Source organism: Tamandua tetradactyla, chromosome 5, assembly GCF_023851605.1.
Source record: "Tamandua tetradactyla isolate mTamTet1 chromosome 5, mTamTet1.pri, whole genome shotgun sequence".
Taxonomy (NCBI): domain Eukaryota; kingdom Metazoa; phylum Chordata; class Mammalia; order Pilosa; family Myrmecophagidae; genus Tamandua; species Tamandua tetradactyla.
This window is the reverse complement of record NC_135331.1, coordinates 52,035,308-52,063,263: the sequence shown is the minus strand read 5'-3', so window position 1 is coordinate 52,063,263 and position 27,956 is coordinate 52,035,308. Positions and strand designations below refer to the sequence as shown.

General features: G+C 40.8%; 1 protein-coding gene and 1 long non-coding RNA gene across 5 annotated transcripts in view; one reads left to right on the top strand and one right to left on the bottom strand.

Annotated features, from left to right (window-relative positions):
- Positions 1–27,956, bottom strand: part of KCNAB1 (potassium voltage-gated channel subfamily A regulatory beta subunit 1) — a 443,831-nt gene that overhangs the window by 108,187 nt on the left and 307,688 nt on the right. For both annotated transcript variants that reach the window (XM_077160853.1, XM_077160854.1), the window contains exon 2: positions 13,091–13,134. In XM_077160853.1, the coding sequence (XP_077016968.1) occupies positions 13,091–13,134 (44 nt within the window). The remainder of the gene's footprint in view (positions 1–13,090; positions 13,135–27,956) is intronic.
- LOC143684157 (uncharacterized) lies at positions 1,921–23,779 on the top strand. Of its 3 annotated transcripts, none has more exons than XR_013175879.1 (6): positions 1,921–2,149; positions 5,044–5,173; positions 5,681–5,799; positions 14,840–15,009; positions 15,758–15,870; positions 23,056–23,779. It is a non-coding gene; the product is annotated as an uncharacterized LOC143684157 (long non-coding RNA). The 3 variants fall into 3 exon arrangements; XR_013175881.1 differs by lacking the exon at positions 23,056–23,779 and adding an exon at positions 19,221–19,495; XR_013175880.1 differs by lacking the exon at positions 14,840–15,009.

The window sequence follows — 27,956 nt, the reverse complement described above, 5'->3', positions numbered from 1 at the left end:
ATTTGTGCTTTTCTTTATTTTCCACTTATTTTCCTTAAAGAATATACCTGGGAACAAATGTTTATTTTTATTTTTAATTGACCCAGTCTCAGAAAATTTTGTCATTTAATTATGTCAAAATTAATAGTGACATAATTTTGTCACTATTATGACATCTATCTTAGGTCTTATTTCTCTTTCATTTTATGCTTTTGTGCTTAAAAGACATTTCCCTGCTTTTTTTTATCCTGTATTTTGCTATTTTAATCAAATTTTATCTACTTAAGAGCCCCAATGTAGAAGCTCTCATTACACTCACACTGTGAAATGAAAGGAGGTCACAGTTTGAGGGCTATTAACGTTGTTTCATCTATTCTCCTGGAAAAGTGAGATGTATTTGTTATACGTAGCCTGGCTCCCTGCCTCTGTTCCCGATCCTCTCCAACTGGTCCTGCGCACTCTCACCAGAATGCATTCGACCAAGTGACTCCTTGAGTTGAATATTTCAGTAACTCCCGATCACCAAGATCAATTCTAAGCTTTGTGGCATGGCCTCCACCGCGCTTCACAATCTTTCCAAGTCCACGCCTCATCCTTTCCCACACAGCGATCTCTATGGGAATGCTGATAGGCTTCCAAGTGCCTTCTTTCCAAAATGCCCATTCAGATGGATACATAGGTGATAGAGAAATAGACAGAGAGAAAATTATAGATAAATATATATCCACTATTGGCATACATCAATTAATTGAGAAAATGTTTATTGAGCTCTTGCCATCCCTCCGATCCTACCCCGAATGTTGTAATAAAAATGACCAATGGTAGTAATTGTCCCCATTCTCTGGAATTCCCAGTTCAGTGAGCAAGACAGACAGATACTCAGACAGTTAGGGTACTGGGCCCCAAGAGCCACAAACTGGTAGTTGGGGTTGAGATGGGAACTAATGGGAAGCCTTTAACCTAAACTTGGCTGGTCAAAAGCGACAACCTGAGGACTGAGTAGGAAATTCAACAGTAAGAAATGCCTGTGGCTTCCTTTCTCAAATGCCTATGACTTTCTTTCCCTTATCACTCAGACAGATGCTCATCTTTAACACCCCGCTGCTTCCAGCAGCCTCTCCTCGCCTCCCCTTCCTCTTCTGTGCCATTTCTGGGTATTGTACCTCTCTCTTCATTCGAGCCTTCCTCTAGCCAGGAAGTGGCCAGGCTTACCTCAGGTCTCTGGTTCTAATCTGTTTCTTCCTCCTCTCTCCCAGTCTCCCCACCTTTATCACATCACTGTTTAGATTCTCTTTTCCTCTTTCCCTCCTTCACTTTATTTCTTCCTACCCCTGCTCATTTTCAATCTTTGGCTCAGATATCTCTTCCTTCAAGAAACCTTTCATGATCTCCCCAAGTCTGGTTTTAGGCATCCCTCATATGTATTCTTATAGCACTTCGTTCTTTCAGAGCACTGATCACTCTGTGATTCATTCATTCAGTCCATAAATAAGCATATAATGGGTACTTTCTCTGTTCCAGCCACTATGTTCTGACCTGGAAACCCAATAGGAAACACATCAGGCTAAAAAAAGTTATCATCAGCAAACATCATGAGGAGAAAGGGAGGGTGGCTTCTGGGGGTGGGAAGTATGTATTAGAAGTATCCAATCCGGCCCGGGCATCAGGCCACTACCCCTTACCCCTCTCCCCACCAATGTAGGCTGTGTGGGGGGCGGGCCTGATATGTCTTTCTCCCATGTTTCCCCAGCATGGGGTTTGGTACATCTTTGTGCAGTACAAGAACCAGTGAATGAATGAGGGCAGAAGTGCAGGATTCCGAGCTTTAAAGGACAATAGAGTCAGTCTCAGGCTATGCCCTCTATGCGCTCATAAGCCAAGATGCAGGCTACCTCTGAGGCGCTGGGACCAGGGCAGCCAATCAGCTCTCTGGGAGGTGTGGAAAGGGAGGCAGACTGCTATGCTCTTTTCCTTCATCCTGGGAATGGTGTGACAGGTAGCAAAATCAGACAGAGGGTCATTTCCAGAAACAAGCTCTTCTATTCAGCCAAAGTTACAAAAAAAAATGTCCCTGCACAAAGAAACCGGGCTTTTGGGCTACAGTCAAGGCTCCGTAAGGGCCAAAGGAAAGGGCAACGTGGAGCATGAGGTAGAGCGATGGGGAGGCAAGGTAAGAAGAAAAACAAAATGAACCTAGCAGAAAGCTTGTTTTGAGTTCCAGTAAAGAGAGCCAGGTCCTTTCTTCTTCCTGTTTCCTTCTCTTCAGCCTAAAGAAATCCCCATGGTTCTACTGTCAGCTCCAATTTAGCTGCTGCTCATTACCTCATCACCCATTTTCTATAATTACATGTTAGGTAGTCTTTTACTTCTCTCATTTTAATTAGTTGTCAGATATAAAATGAGCACTGATGATATTTTTTGCTTTGCTCTTGTGGATCCTCTCTTATGCATATTTTCATAATGCAGGTGTTAGGATGAAGATAGAAGAGCTACAGTTTTCACTATTCCCTCAAGATTAAAGGGAAGGCTTGCCCTTATGAAACTTATTCCTGCAAAGGAGAAGCAAAGCCTATTTATGATTATGCCTAAGAGTCACCCCCAGAGAACCTCTTTTGTTGCTCAGGTGTGGCCACTCTCTAAGCCAATTCAGCAAGTGAACTCACTGTCCTCCCTCCTACATGGGACATGACTCCTAAGGGTCTAAGTCTCTCTGGCAACAAAATAAAGTTTCAGTGACTGAGAGATTTCAAATAGAGTCAAGAGGTCATTCTGGAGGCTACTCTTATGCATTATATAGATATTCCTTTTCACTTTTTGGTGTATTGTAATAGCTAGAAGGATGTACCTGAACCTGTTGCACTGTAATCCAATAGCTTTGATTCTTGAAGATGATTGAAGAACTATAGATCTTTGTGTGCCTGGGTGATTGTGGAAACATTGTGATTGACACTCCCTTTATCCATTGTATGGACAGATGAGTAAGAAAAAAAAAGACACACAAAAAAATAAGTAAATACTAGGGGGATTTGGGAGGATGGGATATTTTGGGTGTTCTTTTTCACTTTCATTTTTTATTTTTTCTTATTTTTATATTTTGGAGTAATGAAAATGTTTAAAAAATAGATTGTGATGACAAAAGAACAGCTATATAGTGAAAAGTACTGATTGTACACTTTGGATAATTATATGGTATGTCAATGTATGATATACCTCAATAAATTGCGCTTAATTTAAAAAAGAGTAAAAGATTAAAGGGAAAATAGAAGGAAGGAAAATTTTGTCCATCAGGCTAACTGAAGTAGCAGAAGATAAACAGGAGTTGTCATACCAAACTCATGCTATATAAAAGGAGAATTTTAGTTTTCAACCATGGCTACCAAAGACAAAGTAAAGGCTCAGATAAGCTAACATAAAGGGAAAAGGGGTTTCTATGGTCCAGAAATCTCTTCTTAACTCTTCATAGTGGTCATCTGTTTATAGTCCAGCAATGACTCCCCTTCCTTAGGTAAGAGCACTTCAAATTTTCTTTGGGAATATACCTTCTCCTTACTCCCAGCATGCAGTTTGGGTGGATTTAAACCCTTCTATAGCTTCAGGAGTGGTTCTTGGTTGACTAGAGTCAATAGGGTTGATCCTACTCATGATGATTGGTTCAGGAATGGATACAAAAGCCAATCAGAGCCAGGGGGATCTGAGGCTTGGAGCTGCTGCATCCATTTTACGACTCTGAGGGCAGCCTGAGAAAGGAACCAACTTTGTGCTTGCGGAGCTCATAGTCTGATCCCTGGATCAGGCCCTGTTGGGGTCCACAGTCCATGGGCTTCATTATATGAGCCTTGACATTCCTGTTATTGTTTAAGCTGATTTTAGCAAGGTTTTCTTTTAAAATTTTTATTAATAAAATCAATCAACATGCAAACACAAACATTTTAAACGTATGAACCATTACTTGGTGTGCAATCAGTGGCTCACAATATCATCACATAGTTGTATATTCATCACCATGATCATTTCTCAGAGCATTTACATCATTCCAGAAAATGAAATAAAAAGAAAAACTCATACATACCATACCCTTTATCCCTCCCTCTCATTGACCACTAGTATTTCCCTCTACCCAATTTATTTTAACATTTTCCCCCCTATTATTTTATTTTTAATCTATATTTTTTATTCATCTGTCCATACCGTGGATGAAATGAGCATCAGAACAAGGTCTTCACAATCACACACTTTTAGCAAGGTTTTCTGATTGAATATTTTCCAATTGATTTAAACCTAACAGATCTAAAAAGCACTGGGATGCTATTCCATCCAGCTGTGGCCTGTAAGGCATATGTGTGAATCTACACACACTTCCTCTCAATGTGTTGACCTACAGAGGGTTATTTCTTTGGCATTCACGCTGCTGTTCCAGAGGTGGTTGCCCAGTGGCCCTGCAGTCTCTTAACTTGAGCTCACTAGAGGAGCACAGGACTCCAACTGAGTTCCCCATTCCTGCTCACTCTTAAAAGAGTTTAATTGCATTGTTGATCGAAATTATGAAATTTTGATTTGGGTTTTTAAGTCACATAGGGGTAGGAAAATAATCTTTATAAATGTAGTGTGCCAAGGGCGAACTCTGGGAAAACAGTATGAATGGGCTGCAAATAGAGGAGGTGCGCCTTGATTAGGCTTCTTAGACTATAGGAGCTATGGGAACTTCATGGAATCTTTTGGGCATGTGCAGAGGAGGGAATGGCAGGAGTTAGGAGCTCCTTTCAGGGCATACGTATGTATATGTATGCACACACACACACATACACACGAAGTCTGTGCTCAATTGCATGCTTACTTTGAAATCTCTTACCAGGGACTACATGCCTGATTGTAGACCAAGAGACATGGATTGTGGACCCCCAATCTGCCTGTGGAGCTTTTGTTTGGTCATTGTCCTACCTAAATCTGGAAAGTGATGTCAGGCATCATTCAGGATCTAACATGCTCTAGTTCTAAAGTAGAGAAAAGACATTTTTCACCCATCAGCCAATTAAAAGTTACGCTGAATTTGACCATTGTCCACAGTGCAGATTATAAGAGCTGGAAGGAACCTTACGTATCTAGACCAGCGATTCACTTCTCAAGGAGAAGCTGAAGTCCAGGATGTGAAGGGACTTGGATGATAGTGGTGGCTCTTCACAATTGGAGGCTGGAGGTGGATGGGGTAGCTGGTGGGAGGCAGGGGATGGAGCAGCAGGGTGGGAAATCAAGAGTCTCCCACCTCTACTACCAACCATGGACAGGGTACTTCTACTCTACCTGCCTGTGTTTCTCACCTGTAAAAGGAGTAGTGACCACAAGGAATGATTCTCCTTCTCAATATTGTGATGCTCCTCAGTGGGACAATCCTTAAAATTGTTATCAGTTCCAGAAAATTGTCCATCTCAGGGCCTGGAGAGGACCATCTCTCCCATTCTACCTGATGGCACTGCACCCATTTGTTTCATTTTTGAATCACAGGTTAGCAAGTGGGGATTACTCATCCTTTCATGGCTGCACCGAGAGAGATGAGGAGTGGGGGGGGGGTGTGTGCGTGCGAACAGAGTTATATAGACCCCTGTCCAGAGGACCTTCTTTCTTCAGCTTTCTCTTCTCAAGCGCTCCCTTGAGTCCCAAACTCTGACTTCAGGCTGCCCATTATCTTACCTCTGCTCTCTCTTAGCTCATATTGGACTCTCATGTGTGAAGGCAAAGATATATGGCCAACAGTCACCAGTAATTCAGAGGACAATCAAATCGTCAGCAATTCTTAAGAAGGATTTTATCCGTGAATGTGGAAGGGTAGGAAAAAATATCTTAATTTTGGGAAAATATAAATGCCCATCTATTTTTAATGTGTACTGCATAATGGTATTTATTCAAGTAAGACTTTCCAGGAAAAACGACAAGCCTAAAATTCTCTTGTATGTTTAATATTTATGCACTATTTAAATGTGTGGATATTTTGGTCCTAAAACAATTCACTCGTCTGAGTTATGCAGAAAAATTGGTAAACTCAGAGGGGGAAGAAATTGTACCTTTTAAAGTTGTTGAGTGTCTTGGAGGCACTCTATAAATTGTTGTTGTTATGTGGTTACAATAATAGGTGAGGTGGCTAGTTTACATCGACCTTATCAACAAGAATTGGAATCACAAAGGGTATCATAAAATAATACCATCCATATTAAATATTTAATGTCTTGTTCTCCAACTGTCAAAATATTTAGTGCCGAGTGAGCATCTCTAAGACAGAGGGAGACAAGCCAAGAGTATACTCTGCACATATGCAGCACATTAAAACAAAGCCCACACAGTTTAGTCTGAAGATTCCCTATCTGCCTTTGCCCTAGAAGGTTCCCTGGGTTAGGGAGGTGCATCAGGCAAGACTGTGCCCTGGCTGACGGGAGCTGAAAGGCAGGGAAGGTCAGTTCAACTCGCCTGCTCCTGGAGCTTTCCCAGGCTTGGACTCCAAAGACTCCCTGAGGCCAGTCCCGAACTGGGCAGATTCTCCTCCTTGGAGGGTCTAGTTTAAATGGGGATGCTTGGACAAGCTCCAGGTGTCAGCGGGGGGCAGCTGCTAGCAAGGAGGTAAAGTTCATGGCTGCTGTCTCCTGGCTCACCAGCTTCTGGTTCACACATTTTGCCATCTCCTTCTGTCTGGTTAGAGCAACAGTGTCCAACTCTGACACTGCCTTGGAATACTTGGCGTAGCCTTCTAAAACCACGTATGCCTGGAGCTCACCTTGGAGCTTCTTATTCAAAAGGTCTTGGATGGACCCTGGTTGTCTACACTTTTAAAAGCACCACAGGTACTTCCAATATGCAGCCAGAGTTGATAAGAAACACTCCTTGAGAAACCCAGAGTAGGTTCACCAAGATATTAAATATTTTGCTTCTTGCTTCATTCTTTCAAGGGTGAGGTATGAAAGTGCTGTCTAAAAGAACACAGAAGCTAATGATGGCATCATTTTGCAGTGCCCAGGAATTATAGCCTTGAGACCCATATGAGAGTGTCCCAAAGGCATGGGGTGTTACTTCATCTTCACTGTTTATCCGAACCAAACCTGGAATGCCAGGGCTGCCTAAAATGCCCTTCTTGATGTGTGAACATTCCAAGAAAACTCCATTTGGAATATGCTATTCTAAACTAGATTCAATATGTGTTCATCTGAAAAATGAGCAAGTGACCCCATTTGTGCTCTGTCACTTCCTATAAATACCTGACTGTTCAGCTTGCCATGTACACCTGTGTGATGTTTTAAAAATCAGCAACATGACTTTCTTGCAAGCATCTGATCTTCTAAGAAGCACGTCCACCTGGAGTGAACAGTAGAGTGTGAAGGCAGGGCTTTCCAAGCACCTGCGGGAGCAGCTGCCCCTTTGTGGTGTGTCATCTCCCACGGATGAATCAAATGGGCCTGGCCTCCTGCTCCTAATGTGAGGTTTTGTGGAATCCCTCAGAGTATGAACAGGTTCTTCTTTCTAATGACAGGAGGAAGAGCCTTGCCCTCTTCTGACAGCTATGGGCCTCAACCCGGCCAGGACTTCATATCACTGTGCCTTTCTGCTAAGACAAACCCCGAAGCCGGATCTGTCTCCATCTGCCCTCCCCACACCACACCTCCATTTGAACTTCTCTTTTTCTGTGTTGATATGCTTTTGGACCCCAACAAGTCATGATTTTTGCCACTATTAGCTAGGGGACCTTTTGCCATTCCTTAGTGGGATTTATCCATGTATCAAATCATGCATTCGGTAAATATTTTTGAGCACCCATTACTTTGAGCTGCTGGAGGTACAACAGGGGTGAAGGAGAAGCAGAAGCGGTCCCCACCTTTAGGAAGCCCACAAGGCAATGGGTTCCAGACTATCCTCTATTACCTATGTTTCTAGGAACCCTCCATGACAGCCATGGTTTCACGGTTGTTGCTGTTCAAGTCTTTCTTTGCAGCCCAGATCTCTCTTCAGTGGTGACCACTGGCTTTCTGAAGCCAGAAGTTAGCAGTCTTTCAGGCCACCACCTCTGCACACTGTTCTCAGTGCTCTGCTTCCCCCTTCTCCCTGCTCCCTCATTCATTCCCTCTTAGTGATTTCATCCCGTCCACTTACGTGCCCAGTCCAGGACCCTGTATATCTTCCTCCACTCAGGGAGACCCCTTGCTCTGCATTCAAAGATCACCAATTCCTTTTCATTCTTCCTCCTAAATAATTACCTTCTTTCTCTACATTGTTATCTCCACAGCTCATCATTTGACTCTTAATTAATTTCCCTGTCTCAACCCCTTCCTGTTCTATCTTTCATATTGCTGCCAGAAAACAATTCTAATCCATTTGATTGTGTTACACCGCTGATCAAAGTTTTTTGCTGTTTCCTTGAAACTTAAGGCAGTGTTTTACTTTGATTTTTTTTTATTGGCAGAAGGACACTCTTCTTCAAAGCGTAATATGAAGTAAAAGTGGAGTTGCTTTGCTGGAAGTGGTGGCAGATGGAAGGAGGAGGGGAAAGAGGGGAAACCCTGCCTCCTCCTCATCTTCCAAGCATTCCTGAGACTGTGGAACCTTCAGATTTGGAGGAACATCAGAGACCCAGAGGATAAGAGCTAAATGCTTTAGCAAGGCAAACGAGGCCTCTCTGGATCAGGTCCAGCTTTCCTTCCAGTCTTGTTTCTTTCTATTTCCCAACACTTTGCACTTACAATATTCTATAGACTAATGCTTCCCCAAGAACCTCCCGCTCCATGGGTCTCCCTCCAGGCCATTGTTCTTGGTGTTCCTTCTGTCTTGATTTCTTCCCCCCCTTTCTCCACCTGGATGAAGGTTCCCTTCAAGTCTCAACTCAAATGGCACCTCCCCCATGAAGCTACCCCAAAGCCCCTAGGAGACCTTCCCCTTGAGTGGTTTCTTCATGCTCTGTTATGCACATCTGTCAAATGTATTGTCTTTTTATTTTTGCATGTCTAACTCTTACTACCCTGTCAACAATTTGAGTACAGTGTTCATGTAGTTTTCATCTTGATAACCCTGTACCCAGCACAGCTCCTGATTGCATAAATGTTTGCTTAGGAGTAAATGAGTGAATGAACAAATACATAAATTCCATTCTTCTTCCCAGAAGACAGTCCCACCTCCTGTGAAAGGGATGATTTGGGCTGACTCTTTGGAAGGTTCATGCCTTTCCCATTAATTTCTTTGATGTCAGGTCTTGATGGCAGGAACCAAAACATTTACAAATGGGGCAAGGCTTGGCCACCCACAGGTGGGTTTGGCCACTTAATTTTATTTTTCTGTTTTTCTCCTTGGCAAAGCCATATCTTCAGTTCATCCTCAAATTATTTCACTTTTATGCTTAATTTACACATGCTCTTAGTTTAGAAAAAGAAAGCTGGGTAGGGCAAGAAATCCCTAACCTGTTCTTCTCTGGTGGAGAGGGAAATCAGAATTGTTAGCTTTAACTATGACCTTTAGAATATTTCAATAAATGACATCTGCAGTTTTTGACTGTCTGAGAATTTTAGTATTTAATTTCCATAGCCTCAGTTGAACATGAGCCATGACTTAACTGACATCCCAATCTACAGAAGTAAACCTAGTCCCACTCGGATATGAAAGCTAGGGTCTTCAGAGCATGACAAATTATCTAAGGCTGGTGCATTATTCCTTTCTATAAATTTCTGTTTCTTCTGGCATACAGAAGCAGCTCAGAGAGAAGTTCTCGAAGAATGCTTATTTCAGCTGTCAAGCTTGTTAACCTGTTTTGAATGAAGTCAGTCAGCCCCATGAACTTCATTGTTTCCTCCAATTTTTCACTCGGAGTCTTATCACATGTGTTCAGGCTCTCAGAAAAACTTGAAATTCAAATCAAGGCTTGTTGCTTCTGAATCAAGCCTGTTTCAAAATTGACTAAAATGCCTGCATTCACACTGGATTTCTAAAGACTTCAGGGTCCTCGGGAAACTCAATTGGCTGTGGCATTTCATGGACAACAGAATTTATAGTAGTCAAGGGTTTTTTGTTTGAGTTTTTAATATTTGTATTTACTAAATTATTTTCCACCATAGATATTGACTCTTTGAGATAATTGATCAATGATTTTCACCCTATTTTTTAATTTATAGTTTCTTAAATTCACTATATTTCTTGATACATGTTTGTAGATAGTTTCTTTCAAAAATGAATAGTGAATAATTATTTACCACAAAGCACATTTTCAAAAAAAACTCAGTAAAGACTATCACTGAGAGTGAATCTCCAGGGTCTTTCAAATACAAGTAAATGGTAACATGTCCAGAGTCACACATTAAACAAATCAAATGACCTTAAGACTTATGGAGAACAAAGACCACCCTTACCTCCCAAGTTAGACCATCATGGAGACCCAGAAAAACTTAGGCATCAAAAACCTTCCATGTCTTTGAAATACAGAGAGAGGGGGAAGAATTAGTTGCCACTTTGCTTTATTCATTCACGACCCTCCCTTCCCTGGTCTCCCCACTTCCATTTAACAAAAGTCAAGAGCACTCTTGCCTTCCAAGCCCCCTCTATTAGCTTTGAATCTCACATCAAGCTCTTTATGTTGCAGTCACTAATCCACCCCAAATCACTTCTTCTTGTTCTTTGACAATTTTAGCTTCTAGCTTCACTAACAATCACTCCAATGCTGGTCTTGCCATTCTTTCTAGTGATTTCCATGGCCCCCGAAATGATCCTCCATGCATTTTCATCTCACAGTTTCTCTCCTTGCCCTCAACCCAACCTCAGTCACTCCCACAATGGACGCATTCCAGGTTTTGCTCACTACCAAAACCCAAACCCTTCCAAGACTTCAATTTCAAACATCTTCCTTCCAGCTTAATGTTTCTAATACTCTTACTCCAACTGTGCTTAGATCCTTCTGGGCTGCACCATTCATTGATCCTACTCCCTTTTACTTTCCCTCAGCTTTCTCAGTTTGGATGCTGGCTCATTTTCCTGGCCCCATCCTCATTTTCCTCTATACTCATTACAGCCACATCTTTTCACAAACCCTCAGGTTTTGTAACTCTCTTTCTCATCTTATACACTTTGAAAACCTCACCTGAGCTTGCACAACTGAAAACAGATGGCTGGAAAATACCTACACAGCCATGGTGATGGCTTCACTGCAAATTTATCAGCACTAATCTCAAGCAGGTCTTTAATGCTGTCTGGCCACCATGAAGCACCCCTGGTCCATTCACTCTTCTGGTCTCCTAGACATTCTTTTTCTCCCCAAACTTCCAACATCTCCTTCCCATCTTCACTAACAGCTGATAACTTTGCTGCTTATTTCCATTGAGAACACAGAAGCAATCAAAAGAGGACTTCTACAAGGTACCATCACCACCATATCAACCCATTTACCAGCCTCAGAGCTCATATATTCTGCCTTTTTTCATAATACCCCTCTTCTGGTGTGCTAGATTCTGTCCTTTCTCCTCAAAAGAGCATTCCAGCAATTCTTTTCTTTCTTTCTTTCGCCATTATCATTTTTTCCCTTCTCAAAAAAAATTTCCCCATCAGTGTGTAAAGATACTGTCACTTCTTCCATATATCAAAGAACCCTTCCTGAAAGCTCTTGCCCTCTAGCTGCCACATCATTGTCTTTGTAGCCACATTCTTTAAGAGTAACCTCCAGTTTTTCTCTTTACATTCTCCTCTTAGCCTGCTCTAATCATGCTTTAGCCTCCACCTCTCTACCACATTGTTCTTTTCAAAGTCATCAGTGACCTCCATGTTGCTAAAACCATTGGCCAATTCTTGCCCTCATTCTACTTGACCTAAGGGTAGCATTTGACCGAATTGGTCACTCTATTCTCCTTGAGATGTTTTCTTCACTTAGATTGTAGGATTCCATGCTTTCCTCATTCTCCTCCTATCTCACTGGGTATTTATGTTTTAGTCTTTTTTGTTGGCTCTTCCTCATTTCCCCAATTTCTTAATGTTGGAATTCCCAGAGCTTGGAAAATGTGCCTCTTTTTTCTGCACTATATTAGTGTTCTCATCTAGTCTTATGGCTTAAACAACATCCACATGTTGATGTCTCCCAAATTTATATATCTAGCCATACCTCTCTTCTAAATTCTAGGTTCACATATCCATCTGCCTATTTGACATTTATTCTTAAATGTCTAATATGTATTTCAAACATCATATGTCAAAGATCAAACTCCTAAAATCCCACCTCACAAATATCACCTCCTTCATTCTTCCATGTCTCATTTACTGGCAACTTCCTGCTTTCTGTTGCTCAGGTAAAAAATTTGGAGTAATCCTTGGCTGTCCCTTTTCTCTCATATCACATATTGAATCCATCTGAATGTCTTCCAGATTCTACTTTGGGAACGTAGCCATAATCTGAGCACTTAGCCCCACTTTCTCAGCTACTATTCTGAATTAAATTCTCTTGGATTACTGTGACAGTCCTCATGGTTTTAAATGACCCTAACACTGAGGCTGCTGTCCTTTCCAGTGTCTGAGGCATATCTTGAGGCCTTGATAGCTCCCCAAATCTTATACCCAGGTTTCACCACTTCAGACTCATCCCTATGCTGTCAGAACTGCCATCTCTGTTTCTTTTCTCTAAAAATGTACATTTTCAGGAAGGAATACCAATATTTATTTACTAATCATCACCTTGTCCCCAAAGTACTTAAGATAGACTTTAAAAGTCTATAAAAGATATAACAATATAGAAAAATAAATGAGGAAATTAGACAGAGGAAAAATAAGGATAGAAAAAACTCAGGTGAAGAGAGGGGAGAGGGGAGCATATCAATGCATGTCATGAGGTCCTTCATGTTTGCTAGACGGGGAGACGCACATGGACCCAGTCTTCCAAAGTGAGCTTTGATATGAGATTTCTTTCCATTTATAAGACCCAGTGAGCCCCACAGCCTCATGGGCCTGGAAAGGGAGAGGACTGTTCTGGGCAGGGTAAGGCTTGGAAGAAGTGGGAAAATGCTGGTCAGAGGGTCTCCTTTCACCTGAGACCAGATGCCATCCTTCACTGGAACTCTGGTGTCCACCAACCTCCCACCTCCTTGTCCAACCCCACATGACACCCCAAGGTACTTACCAAGACCCAAGCAAGAAACTCTTAGTCCTGATTTTCCAAGATTCCTAGAAGAAAAATAAAGCCACACATGGTAATCATTTCCTTAGGTGAAACTGTGCACATTTAACAATGAATGTCATAGCTCATTTTCTGTAACATTATTCTTGAGAAGAGCCATGATAGGGATAAAACCACAGAGAAGGTGTCTTGGGAGCCACCTCTCTTTCATCACCACTTGGGCATTAAGAAGCTCTACCTTTGCTCAGGCTCAGCACAAGAACAAAATATTCCCCATGAAATGCAGTTTTTTCAGTCTTGAATTATCTTCATTATTTACTCATATATTTATTGTCACTCTCTCTCAATCAGGATTGTAAGTGCCTTGAGGCCAAGAATTTTATCTTATTCACCAACCACTCATTATTAACCATTCACTATTCATCAACAAAGCCTGATGCACGGTAGACCTTTGGTAAATATTTGTTGGCTGATTGACTAAATTCTAAAACAGAATATTATTTCTAATGGATAAGGATTATTAAAGGAATAAACATAAAATTACTCTTTAGGGTATCTTGATTATATATTTTTTATAAAAAGCTATAAGAAAATTATTACAAGAATATTAAGTAGTGTTTTAAAAATGATTCTTCTTTTCCTCTTCTATCCCAAAATATGTATGAAGGTAAAGAAATATATTTCACTTCCTAAATAGGGAGAGTGCTAAGGAACTCAAGTGCTCATTTATCTTTAAGATATTTACCTGTGGGGATTCAAATTCAACTTATTTCCTGTCATCTAACTAATGGCTGTCAAAGAAGAAATGGAATCCTCAGAGAGAGGATGTATTGAAGAATTAGTGTAGGACTCCAAAGTCATAATTGACGTTTAAATAATTGTGATATGGTGGGAAAGTGCATCCCTTTCTCTCTGATCAGACAATCTTATAAGACTACAGTTTCCCTCCCTGCTTCCACCCCAAACAAAGCAACACAAACTCTCCAAATGAAGCTCCGCTTAGCTTCCCCAGGTGCTTCCTCAATTCTTCCCTCGACAGCGTTGTTAATTAGCACTCTCATTTTTATATCATATTTATTTTCTGTGCTTATTATTATTGTCTATACAATGTTGCCTAAGCAACACACTTCATTTTATAACATGATAAAAAGAGTGTGACACTGCAAGGAATTGGAACACAGGTCTTTGCCCCATTCTCACAATTACCTGGGTTTTCTTGGGGAAATCACTTCCTTTTTCTGGCAATTTCTTTTTTGTCACTGGTAACATGGGATAGTGGTATATGTGTCATTCATCTAGCATCACGGTTTTGGAACCAGACCATGATAATGTATGCTGGAGTGTTGTGCAGTATACAAATGTTAGGCATAATTATTTTTGCTGCTTTCTGACTCTGCTCTGCCTCTCACAGCAATGGTGCTAAGTTTTCCCACATTAACTAAAAGTGTCCAACTGGGAGGAAACTATTGCATAAAGGTGTATGCGAAAGATATTTTGCATTACCAAACAAGAGAAAAACAGCTAGGTGCATCCTGTGAAAATAATTTGCATCAATATTGTCCTTTCAGTAGTATCATAGAAAACTATAGGATGTACAGCCAGAGCTATCTTTGTAGTCTAAAAGTCTATTGATTTAAAAAAAATAAGAGTCTATGGAGACAAAAGCTACATAGTGGGAAGAATTTTTAAAAAATGGCGAAACCAAAACAAAAAGAGCAAAAAATTTTAAAAGTGAACAACTTAACCTTTCAGGTAGAGATTTTCAACATTCATAAAGCAGTAAATAGTCATTGAAAGATCACCACGTTCCAGGCAACATATAAGGACACGGGGATATGGAGAGAAACAAGGTGCAGCTCTCTATCCTCAAGGCACTTACAGTCCAGTGAAAGACACAAGAAAAGCAAATGTGTAAAAAGACGGTGAGATACATGCTGCCAGGGAGGTCTCTGGGAACACACTGGGGTGGGAAGCTATCTCAGGCACGTATAATTATTGTGTGAATGACGTATATGCATAACTATTGGATGAAAAGGATCTAGGTAAAGGCTTTCATGTAATCTTAGCATCTTCCAGTGATTTTGAGAACAATAGGGAGAGGGACTTGGTGAAGAAAACTATGCATAAAAAGACATTTCTAAGGCTAAGACTTCATAGTCCAGAGGTTTTCCTGGCAAACTCACATAAGTAAGGGTGTACGATGGGTACTGACTGAGCAACCTGTTAGCAGCCAACGTGGGGAGACCTGCCCTGTCTTCCTTATGCCTGCTCAATTAAGAAGATAATGATCACTCTGCTACGGATTTGTAAGACCAAACTTGAGAAACTTGAGAATTGTTAGCAAAGAAAAACTGCATAGTAGCAAGTACTAAACATGGCCCATTTCCTTACCACTGTTGTTTAAACACCTAGATCAGCTTTTTCTAGAACCAACGCCTTAGAAATTGTAAAATGTAAGAAAAGTCCAGTTACAGACAAATAGGGATGTCGTGATGAGATGCCCTCACCTTGAGTCTTGATGCTTTTGTTTCCTTTGCCTCTTTCTCTAAATATATTCACCTTTTAGAGGGGATAGTTGACAAATTCAGGTGGTTGGTTTCAAAGTGAAAAGCATTTTCTGTGCATGAGGGATAGCTGAGAATGTAAGTACTTTGCCCTTATTTTGTCCAGGTGTAAGTCTCTCTGAGATTTCTACCACCTAAGATACTCTAAACACATGACAGTGGCCATTCCCTTTGCAGACAGAGAAGGAAGGAGGAACTATCTCTACTTCAAGGAAATTGGTGAGTGTTGGAATTCCAACACAATTTTATTCCAAATGGCATATGTGCATCCTTTTTTCCATGTCCATGTCTGTATAATACTAAGTAGAAATGTGGTAGCTGTCCATTCACTCTGATCCAATTAAGCTGCTGCTAGATAACAGAACTTAAATACTTGATGCATTTGAGCTACTGAATCCAAAATGTATCGTCCAGGGGCATGTTTGTATGATTACAACACCAAATAATGACCAAGTTTACACATCATTCTGGGCAAGAACGGATGCCTTGAAACCTTCTTTACCCCAGCCATATGGAATTTTCTCAAATCCTTCATGATCTTGTGTGACATTATGAAAAAAGAAACAACAACTTTCTACTATTTCATTTTATTTCTTAATTCCTCAGCATCTCAACAAGTGAATGTACTTAAAAATTTTGTAAACATATCACATTTTCGATTAAATTGAATCCCTTTCCCATGTGATTCAAAATAGTTTTGCTGCACAGGTTTGCATATTTTATGTGTGTCATATATACCAGAAGGAAATCTCACTATGTTCATTTTTAGTATCTGCTCCTGTGCAACTGAAAATAAATGCTTCTTTTTCCCGGGTGAACCTGAACTGCTCCGCTGCTAATATTAGAAAGGAATGACATCAGTATGGGGGCACGGACACTTAGCATTGTCAGTTAAATGTTGGGAATCCTATATCTTAAGTTAAAGCTTCAGTAAACAGTTATCTGGAGAAGGAACATAGCTCTTTGAGAATTCAAAGTTTGTATTTCTTCTTTCTTTGTGAAGAGAGGACTTGTTCTCAGTGGCTACAGGCTTGAACTTATTTTAGGACCATCGTTAATTCCATGGCAGTGTCGTTTTTATTCTGAGGCATAATGGAGTGGCAAGAATTAAAATCAAGCATTATTTGAGCACAGTAGCATATGCTGATCTCAGGCTTTTGGTTCCTTTACAAACCAAAGATACTAAAAGCAGAAGATTGGCAGCTCAAATGTGTTGTTTTAAACTGCTTGCTTCTGAATGCCTGCATCCTGGACATTATTCACAGTTTTAAACTGCTGGAAAAGGTGGACTAGCTAGCTAAAAAAAAAAAAAAAAACAAAAAAAAACCCTGCTTTTTACCAAGAAAGAAACACATTGCATGGAAAAAAATCCCTAATGTAAAAGTTGACACAACAGTTATAGACTGAAAATTATTTCAGAGAACCTAAGTAAAGGGCTCTCTGGTGGCAGTGTCAGGTTGCAGAAACAGATTTGGTTTGACCTGGCTTCTCATGATCTCTGATAATTATATCATCTGCCTTTCACTCTATGAAGTTCCTTTCTGATCCTCCACATCAGTTCCACTCTCATGCCTTACCTGGAAGTTACTAGTGTGACCTGGGGTTTGGGATTTTTTTTTTTAAAGAAATGTATATTTAACCTTCCTGGATCAATTGAGAGTAGAAGGCATAGTCACATGCCAGCCAGCTGGTTTTGATGGTTGCTTGAGAAGGTGCCTTTTGACAACCATGAAGGTGACTGCAAATGCTAACATTTTCTCATGAAAGCACTATTCATCACTGTTGGTAAGTGAATAATGACTCATTTGGAAACCACTAGGCATATAAATGATTTAGAGAATGCCTTTGATGACAAATGTTCACGGAGAACACAAAGAAACTGTTTCATTCTTACCTTTATTTAAGTAGCAACAAAGCATACTGGGACAGACCTTCAGACTCTTTGATTGAAATGTTTGTCATTGTCAGTTGCAAATTGAGACTAGGTTCTTATTCATTTTATTTGGACATACAAAATCACCAGTTGATCCATATCATTCTAGAAAAGTTCAGAGAAGTTAGGCAAAAAAGAGACTGCTCTAAATTTAAGCAATTAATTTAATCAGAGATGTACTACATTTCAGCTATGTGTCAGGTCTTGTGTTAGACTTTGGGGGACTGAGCTGAGTGGCAGACAGTTGGTGGTTTTGTGGAGCTTCCATCACATCGGTGGAGACAGACATTAAGTAGTGAGCTAATGATGTGATTACTTACATTGGCTATAAAAACAATAAAAAAGTCCAGGATGTCAAGGTCTTGGAGAAGCTGACCTAGTCTGAGTGGTTAGGAAAAGCTTCTCTGAGGAGTAACAATTAAGCTGAGACCCAAAGGAGGAGTAGGAGTAATTGAGTGGAGAGAGCGGGGACAAGCATTTTGGGCAAAGCAAACAGCCGGTGCACAGGCTTGGAGGCTGGAAGAAGACAGATGACTGAACTGGAAGAAGGAAGAATAGAGAGGAATGGGTGCGATGACTACAGATGAGTCTGGTGAGTTAGGAAGGAGGCAGATTAAATAGGGCCTTAGAGATGACGTTGCAGATTTTGCTCTTAACATGGAGGAATGATGGAAATATACTGAAAAATTTAAGCCGGGCAAATGGGGAATTGGATTGGAAGAAGTCAAGATTAGGAACTAGGAAAGTGCTTAGTAATACTGGTGAGCAATGATGGTACCTTGAAATCTGATTCTGGGAGATAGAGAGAATGGAATAGATTCTAGATATTCTTAGGAGGTAGAATCTTTGAGGCTTGGTTATGGGGTGAAAGAGGAGGAGTAATGGACCACCCTCAGGTTTCTGGTTTGGGCAGCTCAGTGAGGAGGGGGACTTTTCACTCAAGTAGGGTTCCTCGGAGAAACAGATGGGTTTTGAGTCACCTGGGAGCACACGGGGTTTGAAACACCCAGGAGCCATCCATGCTAGTTGCCCTGATGCTCCAAGTAGGGAAAGAAGATTTCCAGGTATTGAGGGCAGGGGGGTCATGGACTGGGGTCAGAGGCCAAAGAAAAGAGTGCCCAGTGACAGAAGAGGCCCTGAGGAGGTCCAAAAAGAAGAGACATTGGTGGAGAAGACTGAGACAGAGTGTCAGAGTTGTAGGAGGGGACAGGAAAGTGCAGTATGGGAGAAGCCAAAGGTGGAGACTGTTTCAACAGGGAGCCAGTGGTCAGCCATATTGGAGGCTGCTGAGAGGTCAAGTGTAGTGAGAATGGAGAACTACCCTTCATGTTCGGCCACATGGGGAATGGGGGATGACTGCTGCGATGGCTATTTCAGTGGGTGGGAAATCAGGCTGGAGTGGATCAGGGACAGGAGGAGATGCTGAAATACTTCCAACATGCTGTGTGACCTTGGGCAGGTTACTCAGTCCTTCTAAATGTCTTTCCTCATTCCTAAAAGGAGAACACAATAGCCCCCTATTTATTATTTTTGAAGATTAAATAAGAAAATATAAATGCAGCCATCCTAGCACCAGCCCTAGCATATTGCACTGTTCAGTAAATGCTAGCTCCTTTTTGCCCTTCTTATTTCTTAGGAGGAGTGGAATCCGATACACTGCATCTGGTAAGTTCATCACAGGAGGCCGCCTCTGGCTTTGCAGGACCTACTTCACTGACCTTATGATCCTCTTACTTGAATCCCAGCTTAGGTGGATTCATGCCCTGACATTGCAAACATCCCACATACATTATATATGAATTGTGAGTCATTTTGCAAGCATTATTAGAAAACTGGGAACCAAGGGATAAAGATAGATAAGAGATGCAAAGGAAAAGGTGGGACTTTTTTTTGGCAAAGGCGGTTTGGAGAAATATGGGGATCGGAGGAATTTAGAGCAGTGTTTGCCTGATCACCAGAGGGGGTAAATGGAGATGGGACAGAAAGTTATATGGATTTGGCTACACAAACTTGGGGGTTGTGCAGGGGTGCAAGTGGCGAATGAGAAATGTGAACCTGGTTCCTCTTATCACGTAAAGAAAAGTTACTCATTGCTTTTTTTTGTCTCAAGCATCTAAGGCATCCAGAGAGTTAGAAATCAATTACTCAGAGTCGTAAATTAGAAGAATCTAGAATCTCTGTCTTGGGGGATATAATTTGGGGGTCATGAACCTAGAGAAAAATTCAGCTTTATTTTTCGCCAACTTCTAACTGAAAGTTAATATCTTTTGTCATTACGAATGTTGGGAAGAAACCTCGGAAGGCAAGAAACCATAAAACTCACATTACCTCTATCGTTGCCAATAGAAATCACAGGTATTTTTTTTCTATAACAACACATTGCTTCAGAGATCCCAAAAAATCATCTATACTCATCACCATTTAGAAACTATGGCAAAGACCTGCCCCTAGAGCTTACTATTGAATGCATTGATATATACTTATATAAGTACATGTATTACTATATCACACACTTACTTTTTAAATCTTGGGGAGCTTTATTTCAATATAATTGTAATCCAGGGTATTTTATATTATGCATTTAAAAACATTTTGTTTGTTTGTTTGTTTTCTGAAAAGGAGTCTGTAGCTTTCACCAGTCTGGCAAAGGTTTCATGACAGAAAAAGGAATTAGGAATCTCTGATGATGATGATGGATAAACGTCTTTAAAAAAAATGCCTCTAGGAACTGAGAAGCAGAGGGTAAGGGGCAGGGTTGCAATGCCAGAGCTAAGCTGGGCCAGCAGGGCCAGGAACAAGGAAGCAGCTGGGGTCAAGAAGGTAGCTGGCAGGGGCAGGGAATTGGGTGCATACAAAGATATATACAGGGATAGTGAGCAATTAAGTAAATATGCTGAGAATTATGGAGGCATATATATATATATATATATATATATATATATATATATATACACACACACAAATATACATATATATATTTGTATGCTGTGTGGTGGAGGTCACATTTCATTCTTTTTCTATGTGACTAGCCCATTATTGCAGCATCAATTTGTTGAATTTGTGTGTGTGTGTGGCGGGAGGTGAGGGTGAGTGCATGGGCCAGGAATTGAACCTGGGTCTCCTGCGTGGCAGGAGAGAATTCTACCACTTAACTATCCTTACACCCTCAAATGGAGGCACATATTCTTTTTTTTGCATGGGCAGGCACGGGGAATTGAACCCGGGTCTCCAGCATGGCAGGCAAGAACTCTGCCTGCTGAGCCACCGTGGCCCGCCTGAGGAATATATTCTTTATGCTCCAAAACGAAGTTCTCTGCAGGGGCCCTGGTGCTGAAGCAGCACCTGTGGACGGCCACCCATCCGCTGGCTCTCACTCTGCGGGTGTGGAGAAGCAGCCAGGCCACAGCGCCTCCAGGCCCTCCTGGGATTTCCTGCAGCCTTTCTGACGCTTGGGCCAGGTGCGTGTTTAGCTTTTCCTGTAGGACTCTCGCATCATCAAAGCTGGAAGTTTGGAAGTGGTGAGAATAAGACACGGGGGCCAGTGTGCTGTGCTCCGGCTTGTCCCTGCCCTCCCCACTTCACATCCGTCTTCCCTTCCTGACTTTCTGTCCTGGGGACCTCAGCTCCAGGGCCAGATGGCAAGATAACAGCCTATGTAGACATTTCCATCAGCTGCCCCAATTGTATTTGGCCAAATCCATATAATAAATCTCTTTCTCTGATAGAACGCTGGCGAATCCAAGCCCAACTCCCACAGTGGTTAAGACTGTAGATGGAGTGTTCTGGGTTCAGACTACATGGTTTGAATCCGAACTCTGCTGCTTTCTAACTCTCTGCCTCCATTTTATCATCTGTAAACTAGCAAAATATTGCAACCCACCTCACAGGATGTTCTCAGCAGCAAAATCACCTGAAGCCAGTCTGTTCCTCTAAATTAAATCTGTGTAGACTGTGCTGTATTTCACTCATATATATTTCAAATGTTTTAAGGAAAGGTCCATGTGTGAATTCAAAATCTCCACCAAAAGCAGGAAGAGGTAAGATAGAATGTTCTGCTGACTGGAAAATCTTAGTGTTATTCTTTGTTTACAGGACGGAAAAAGAATATTCATTGTTATTAATTAACAGATGCATCAACGAATAAAAAAATACTGAGAGAAAAAGATGCCTGTGGCTGTACTTTTATCTGCCACAGGGCATTGCAAATTTATGAGCCTCTTTTTCTAACAATGAGGGAAGGCAATCCTAAAAAAGTTTTCAAAAGCAAAATTAAATATATAATACCCCACTGCTACTATTTAAAATGGGTACAATGTTGTTGACAGTACCCTTTCTTTTTTGCTTAAGTTTAGTAAATTAAAAAATATTTCTTTAAGGGCTATGGTAGATTTACTCCCAAAGTCAGGCCCACTTCTGTGATCTCTACTTGGATGGAAATTCCTTGACTACGAAGTCTTCCATTCCTGAGCTCCTCAAAGGTGGGGTTCACCTGCCTGCTGAAGGCGGAGAGCTCTCATTCTCACCCTCGCAGGACAGAGCAGAGGCTGAGCCAATTCCGGGACACTGGGGCCTTAGGAAGAAGTGGCCTGCCGCACGTACAGTACTTCTATAACAATTTGCTTGAATGTGATTCATTCACTTAACCATTTCATATTCAACGCTACATTATACTTGCATTTATTTTAATATAAAATAAGGTTTCCTTCTTAAACCTTCAAGCAAGATGACTGTGTCAGAGATTTGCCATGCTGGCTCATGGCTTTAACCATTACTTCCTGGGCCACCCTCTGCTACCCCAGGTTTAAAGGCCTCACTTTAAAACCAGTGGTAGTCACTTACACTTTAGTGTGAAGGAGTTTCAGACTTTTTTCTTCAATAAATTTGGGGGGATTCTAAAGTGCAATTAAAAGATAACATGCTAAACATCTGAAAGAAAGGGTGGGAGAACACACACTTGGTCCCCTTCCAAGTTTTATCAAGGATAACACCTACCTTCACCACAGAATGATCACACTTTTCCAAGTAAATGTCATGCACATACTTGACATTTTCCAAGGTACGAATGGAGAATCTAAAGGTTTCAAAGTTTTTTTCATTTGGTGGTGATGATGGAGTTTCTGAAATTCTGTAAGACTAGACCAAGGTAAAGGTTTCTCTGGCATCCACTTTGTGATGAGACTCATGATTAGTTTCCACTGTAATGAGTGATGCAGTTTTCATAGGCAAAATAAAACAAAAAGTGTATCTGAGGTAGGAGTTCCATGCTTCGTATCTTTCCAATGCTGTTCATTGTGGGTGAATCCCTTTAGAAAGAAAATCAGCAACGTGCTAGAGACTGAGGGGGCTGGGTGATATTTCAACACGCATTTAATCAAAAGTAAACATTTTCAGCCCAAACACATTTGTTTTCCTTTCACTTTTCTTGACAGGGGAACCGAAAATTAATGCCTGTTTTCTCTGTGTGCCCACAGACTTTATAGCTGTCATCAGAGAGCCGTGTATCACATCGCATATTGTATTTACTGTATACAAGTTCGTCTCCTGTTCTGGACTGAGATCCATGAAGACAGAGGTTATGGCCGATAAGTCTGCCTATTCCCAGCACCCAGCGCAGTGCCGGGTGGATCATAGGTGACCGTGATACTCAGAGCAGGTGCTCTAAGACCATCCCTTGTTAAGCACGTATTGGCTTGGGAAGCTCTGTGGTTTGCTGGAAAATATTGGGGAGCGCACAGCGCCGAGGTGAAGAGCACCCTACCTCTGCCACTTAACCATCTGTGAAACCTCGGGAAAGTTAAAGAATCTCTCTGTGCCCTGTGTGTTACAAGGGGACAATAATAGTAACCACCTTTCTTATGAGGATTCTATGTGAGGATCAAAGCATTTAAGATAGTGCCAGGTACGTGGTAAATGCTCTTTAAGTACAAGCTATGACCGGCAGACACAGGTTTGAATGTGAGCTCGGCACCTGGCAGCTGTGGGCATCTCATTTCATCTCGTACAGGTCTCCTCCTCTGGACAACGAGGTTCGATTCCTCCCTCGCTGGTGGAGGAATGCAGAAAATTTTTGCGGCCTTTAACTCTTCTTTCAGCCTCTGCAAGTGTTAGGGCTCCTTCTTCTGACTGTACAGGAGACTGGGGTTTGTGAACTTGCTTAGCAGGATGTCTTTTCTCCCTCTCCATAGCCATTGCCTTCTCCCCCTGCCCCTCTAGTTCACTCTGGTCACTGTCCCCAGGGAGGGCTAAGTTCCGACCCTCTAGTATTTACAGCTTCAGAGCCTAGGACTGAAGCTAAAGGGGAAACATGACCGAGGTCTACCTTTGCATCCAGCCTTGACCCTGCTCTTCAGGTTCCAGTCAGTGCAGCATTTGCCTAGAAGCCATAGAAGTCTTCAACACAAACCTCAAAATCTGAATGTTGATTGTTGACTCTTCCTCTTTGTCTTTCAAACTGAGCTTGTACCCTAAGCTCTTGGCTTCTGTAAGGGGAACTTCCCTTCCCCCACCCCCACATTCCTTATGCTCAACCCCCAGAGCTATCATTGTTTCCTCCTGTGATTTTGGTTTCTACATCCACTCAGTTGGCAAATCCTACGCAGCCCATTTCTGCACCATCGCCTATCTCCATCCCAACTTCATAGCGACTGCCAGCTCAGACACTTGTGACTAATACCCTCCTACCTCTACACTCTCCCTCCTTTGAGCTCTATCTTTGACCAGCCTTGTCACTTTCTCCTTCGTATATCGTAACTTTTATTCAGTCTTATCACTTTCCCTCAACTATAATGCACTTGATGCTAGGATTCATGCTTGCTTTGTATTTGTTGTTGTCCTAACACTTAGCAACAGGTATGTGCCAATAAATATTTCATTGATAAATGAATGGTACTAAGCCCAAGAGGCCTTTCTTAGCTCCCTGAAGTGAATTTCCAGATTCAAATACAATTTTAGGATCTGTTCTTTTGTGTTTAGAGTGACTATTAAAATTCAGATGTCCAATCTGATATCACACTGGATGTCCTAGCCGGTGCAATAAGGCAAGGAAAAGAAAGAAAAAATATGAAGATTGGAAAAGAAGAAATGAAATTGTTCTTTTTATGATTACCTATGTAGAAAAATCCCAGAGAATCTACAAAAAAAACAAAAACAAAAACAAAACCCTGCTAGAATTAATAGGTAAATTTAGCATAGTTGCAGCTTATAAGTCATTCATATTTCTGTGTGGCCACAATGAATTCTTGGAATTTGAAATTTAAAATCCTGGGCCATGCAATGGTGACTCAGTGGCAGAATTCTTTCCTGCCATGCTGGAGACCTGGGTTTGATTCCCAGTGCCTGCCCATGAAAAAGAAAAAAATGTATTATTTATAGTAGCACAAAAATAAAATATTTATTTATAAATCTATCAAAATATGTACAGGATTTGTATGCTGAAAACTAAAAAATCTGAAGAAAGAAAGTGAACCTACCTAAAGGGTGAGACCTTCTATGTTCATGGATTGTAAGATTTGATATGGTTAAAATGTCAATTCCCCCCAATCTGGTCTACAGATTAAGTATAATTAATCCCAATTCAAATCCTAGTAAAACTTTTTGTAGATATCAACAAGCTGATTCTAAAATTTATGAAGCAAGTCAAATGAACTGGAATATCCAGAACAATTGGAAAAAAAGCAAAGTTGGAAGACTCACACTAACTGGTTTAAAGACCTAATATAAAGCTATAGTAATCAAGACAGGGTAGTATTGACAACATACCACATAGATGAATGGAACAGAATGGACAGACATGCAACAGAATAGATAGTCCAGAAATAGCTCTGCACAGGTACATTCAACTGATTTTTTTTTTCTTTTTTCTTTTTGTATGGGCAAGTACCAGGAATCGAACCCGAGTCTTTGGCATGGCAGGCGAGAACTCTGTCTGCTGAGCCACCGTGGCCCACTCCAATCAACTGATTTTTGACAAAATTGCAAAGGTAGTTTACTGAAGAAAGGATAATCTTTTAAAAAATGGTGCCAGACTCATTGTAAAGGTTCCTAGATTGCAAGTTCTTACAGCAGTCACACCTATTACTGAGTTTTAAGTGTTATTTCTAAAATCTGAGATGCTGTGCTCTTTGTTTATAGTCGGGTAGTTTCCTGGAAATTTAAGTATCTGTGTGACTCCTGAGCTCAGAGTTAGAGTTTTGCAGTTCTGAAAGTCAGCAGCTGTTAAAGAAGATGAAAAAGAGATCAGACTTCAGAAATGGATCTGGTTAGGACTAAGGTAAATCAGAATACAGGGTAAATGATGATATTGGTGTGTTTCAAAACTTCAGCTTCTGTGTGAGACCAAAGGAAGAGATGTTTATCTTGTCTTGAAATCTAATTATTCTGTAGTATACTACCTTATTTAACTCATAAGTTCAGTTTCTCTAAGCAACTTAATTACATGGAACCTAGAGTAAGGAATGAGATCTTGTTATTTTGTACAGGTTAAGTAATCCCCTGACACATTCCAGAATATTTTGGGGAGAAAACAAAAGAATAGTTTCAAAGTCCCCTTGAGGGGCTGGGAAAAACATGTAACTATTATCTTCTCCACCTGAGGAATTCCTGATATTCTCTCAAGATTTCCGGACTCCCAATGTAACAAGCCAAGCCCTCGGTCTTGTGGCTTGCCCTTGTGAAACTTATCTCTGCAAGGTGAATGTAAGCCTACTTATAACCATGCTTAAGCGTCACCCCCAGAACTATGCAGGGAAAGGAAAAATACTCCCACATCGATGACCTGAATATTTAACAAGCAGCAAATAGCAACATTTTCTTTTTATTGAGCCTACTCTACTGGGAGTTTCATTGATTCTTCACCGAACATAGCAGGGTGTTTGTGATCATGTCCACTTTACAAATAAAGGAACTGAAGGACTGAAAGTTTAAATAATTTGGTCCAAGGTCAACCAACAAGGGCATGGCTTAACTAAAATTTGAACTACTTTTTGGTTCAATGCTTTAGATTATGCTAAAAAATCTGACAGATGGACTAGCAATCTTGAAACTGCGTTAGTACTCTTTACCCAGAATCTTCCACTCCTTAGTTTGTCTGTCCTTAGAGGTGGTCTCCTTTTGGCATCCTGGTAAGCCTACTCCTCTTAATGTCTTCCATTCAAGAGTGACTGATGCATGCAAATGTTCTAAAAATGATTATGGTGATGAATACACAACTATGTGATGATATTACGAGCCACTGATGTATGGACTGTATGTGTGTGTGAAGATTTTTCAATATAAATATTTTAAAAAGAAAAAAAGTCATCCTCAGAGAATCTATTTTGTCACTCAGATGTGACCTCTCTCCCTAAGCCAAATATGCAAATAAAATCATTATCCTCCCCACTCTGTGGGACATGACTTCCAAGGGTGTAAGCCTCCTTGGCATTGTGGGACATAACTCCCAGGGATGAGCCTGGCCTTGGCATCACAAGATTGAGAAGGCCTTCTTGACCAAAAGGAGGAAAAGAATAAAACAAAGTTTCAGTGGCTAGGAGATTTCAAATACAGTGGAGAGATTAATCTGGAGGTTACTCTTATGCGATCTTCCATCAGATATTGCAAATTGCCACAGTATGCCAAGCTCCAACCAACAGTATTCCTGAAAATCCTAAAGCATACCCTGGACACTATCTAAGTCTCTATAAATGTTTTACCTGGTAAGTTTATTTTTTCAGAAACTGAAAGTCTCCAGAGTGTTCCTATGCCAGATAAGCCCTGAAACCCAGAGGTATCAGTCTCTCCAAGAACATAAACCCATTTCATACCTTGATCCCTAAAGTCAACACCCCTTTCCAGCATGTAGAAGTTAAAATGGTCATTTCCAAGCCATTCATGAAGATTGAGAGAATGATTCAATGAGAGGGAGGAGATGTAACAGAGAAACTGGCAAAAAGCTTTTAGCTATATCACCAAAGGATGATCCATAAAAAATTCATAATTTGGACTTTATAAAAATAAAAAGCTTTTGCTCTGTGACACTATTAAGAGAATGGAAAGACAAGCCACAGATTGGAAAAATCTACAAATTACATATCTGATAAGGACTTGGATTTATAATATTTAAAAAGCTATTAAAGTGCAAGATAAGAAAACAAATAGCCCCTTGAAAAATGACCAAAAGTACTGAACAGACACTTCACCACAAGATATTTGAATGGCAAATATGCATATTAAAGACACGAAGCATCATTAGTCATTAGGATAATACAAATTACAACTACAATGAGATACTACTACACAATTACAAGAATGTAAAAAAAAATAAAAATGAAAATAACTAAAAATAAACACAATGTCAAGTGCTGGTGACCAAATGGACTATTATCCATTGCTGGTG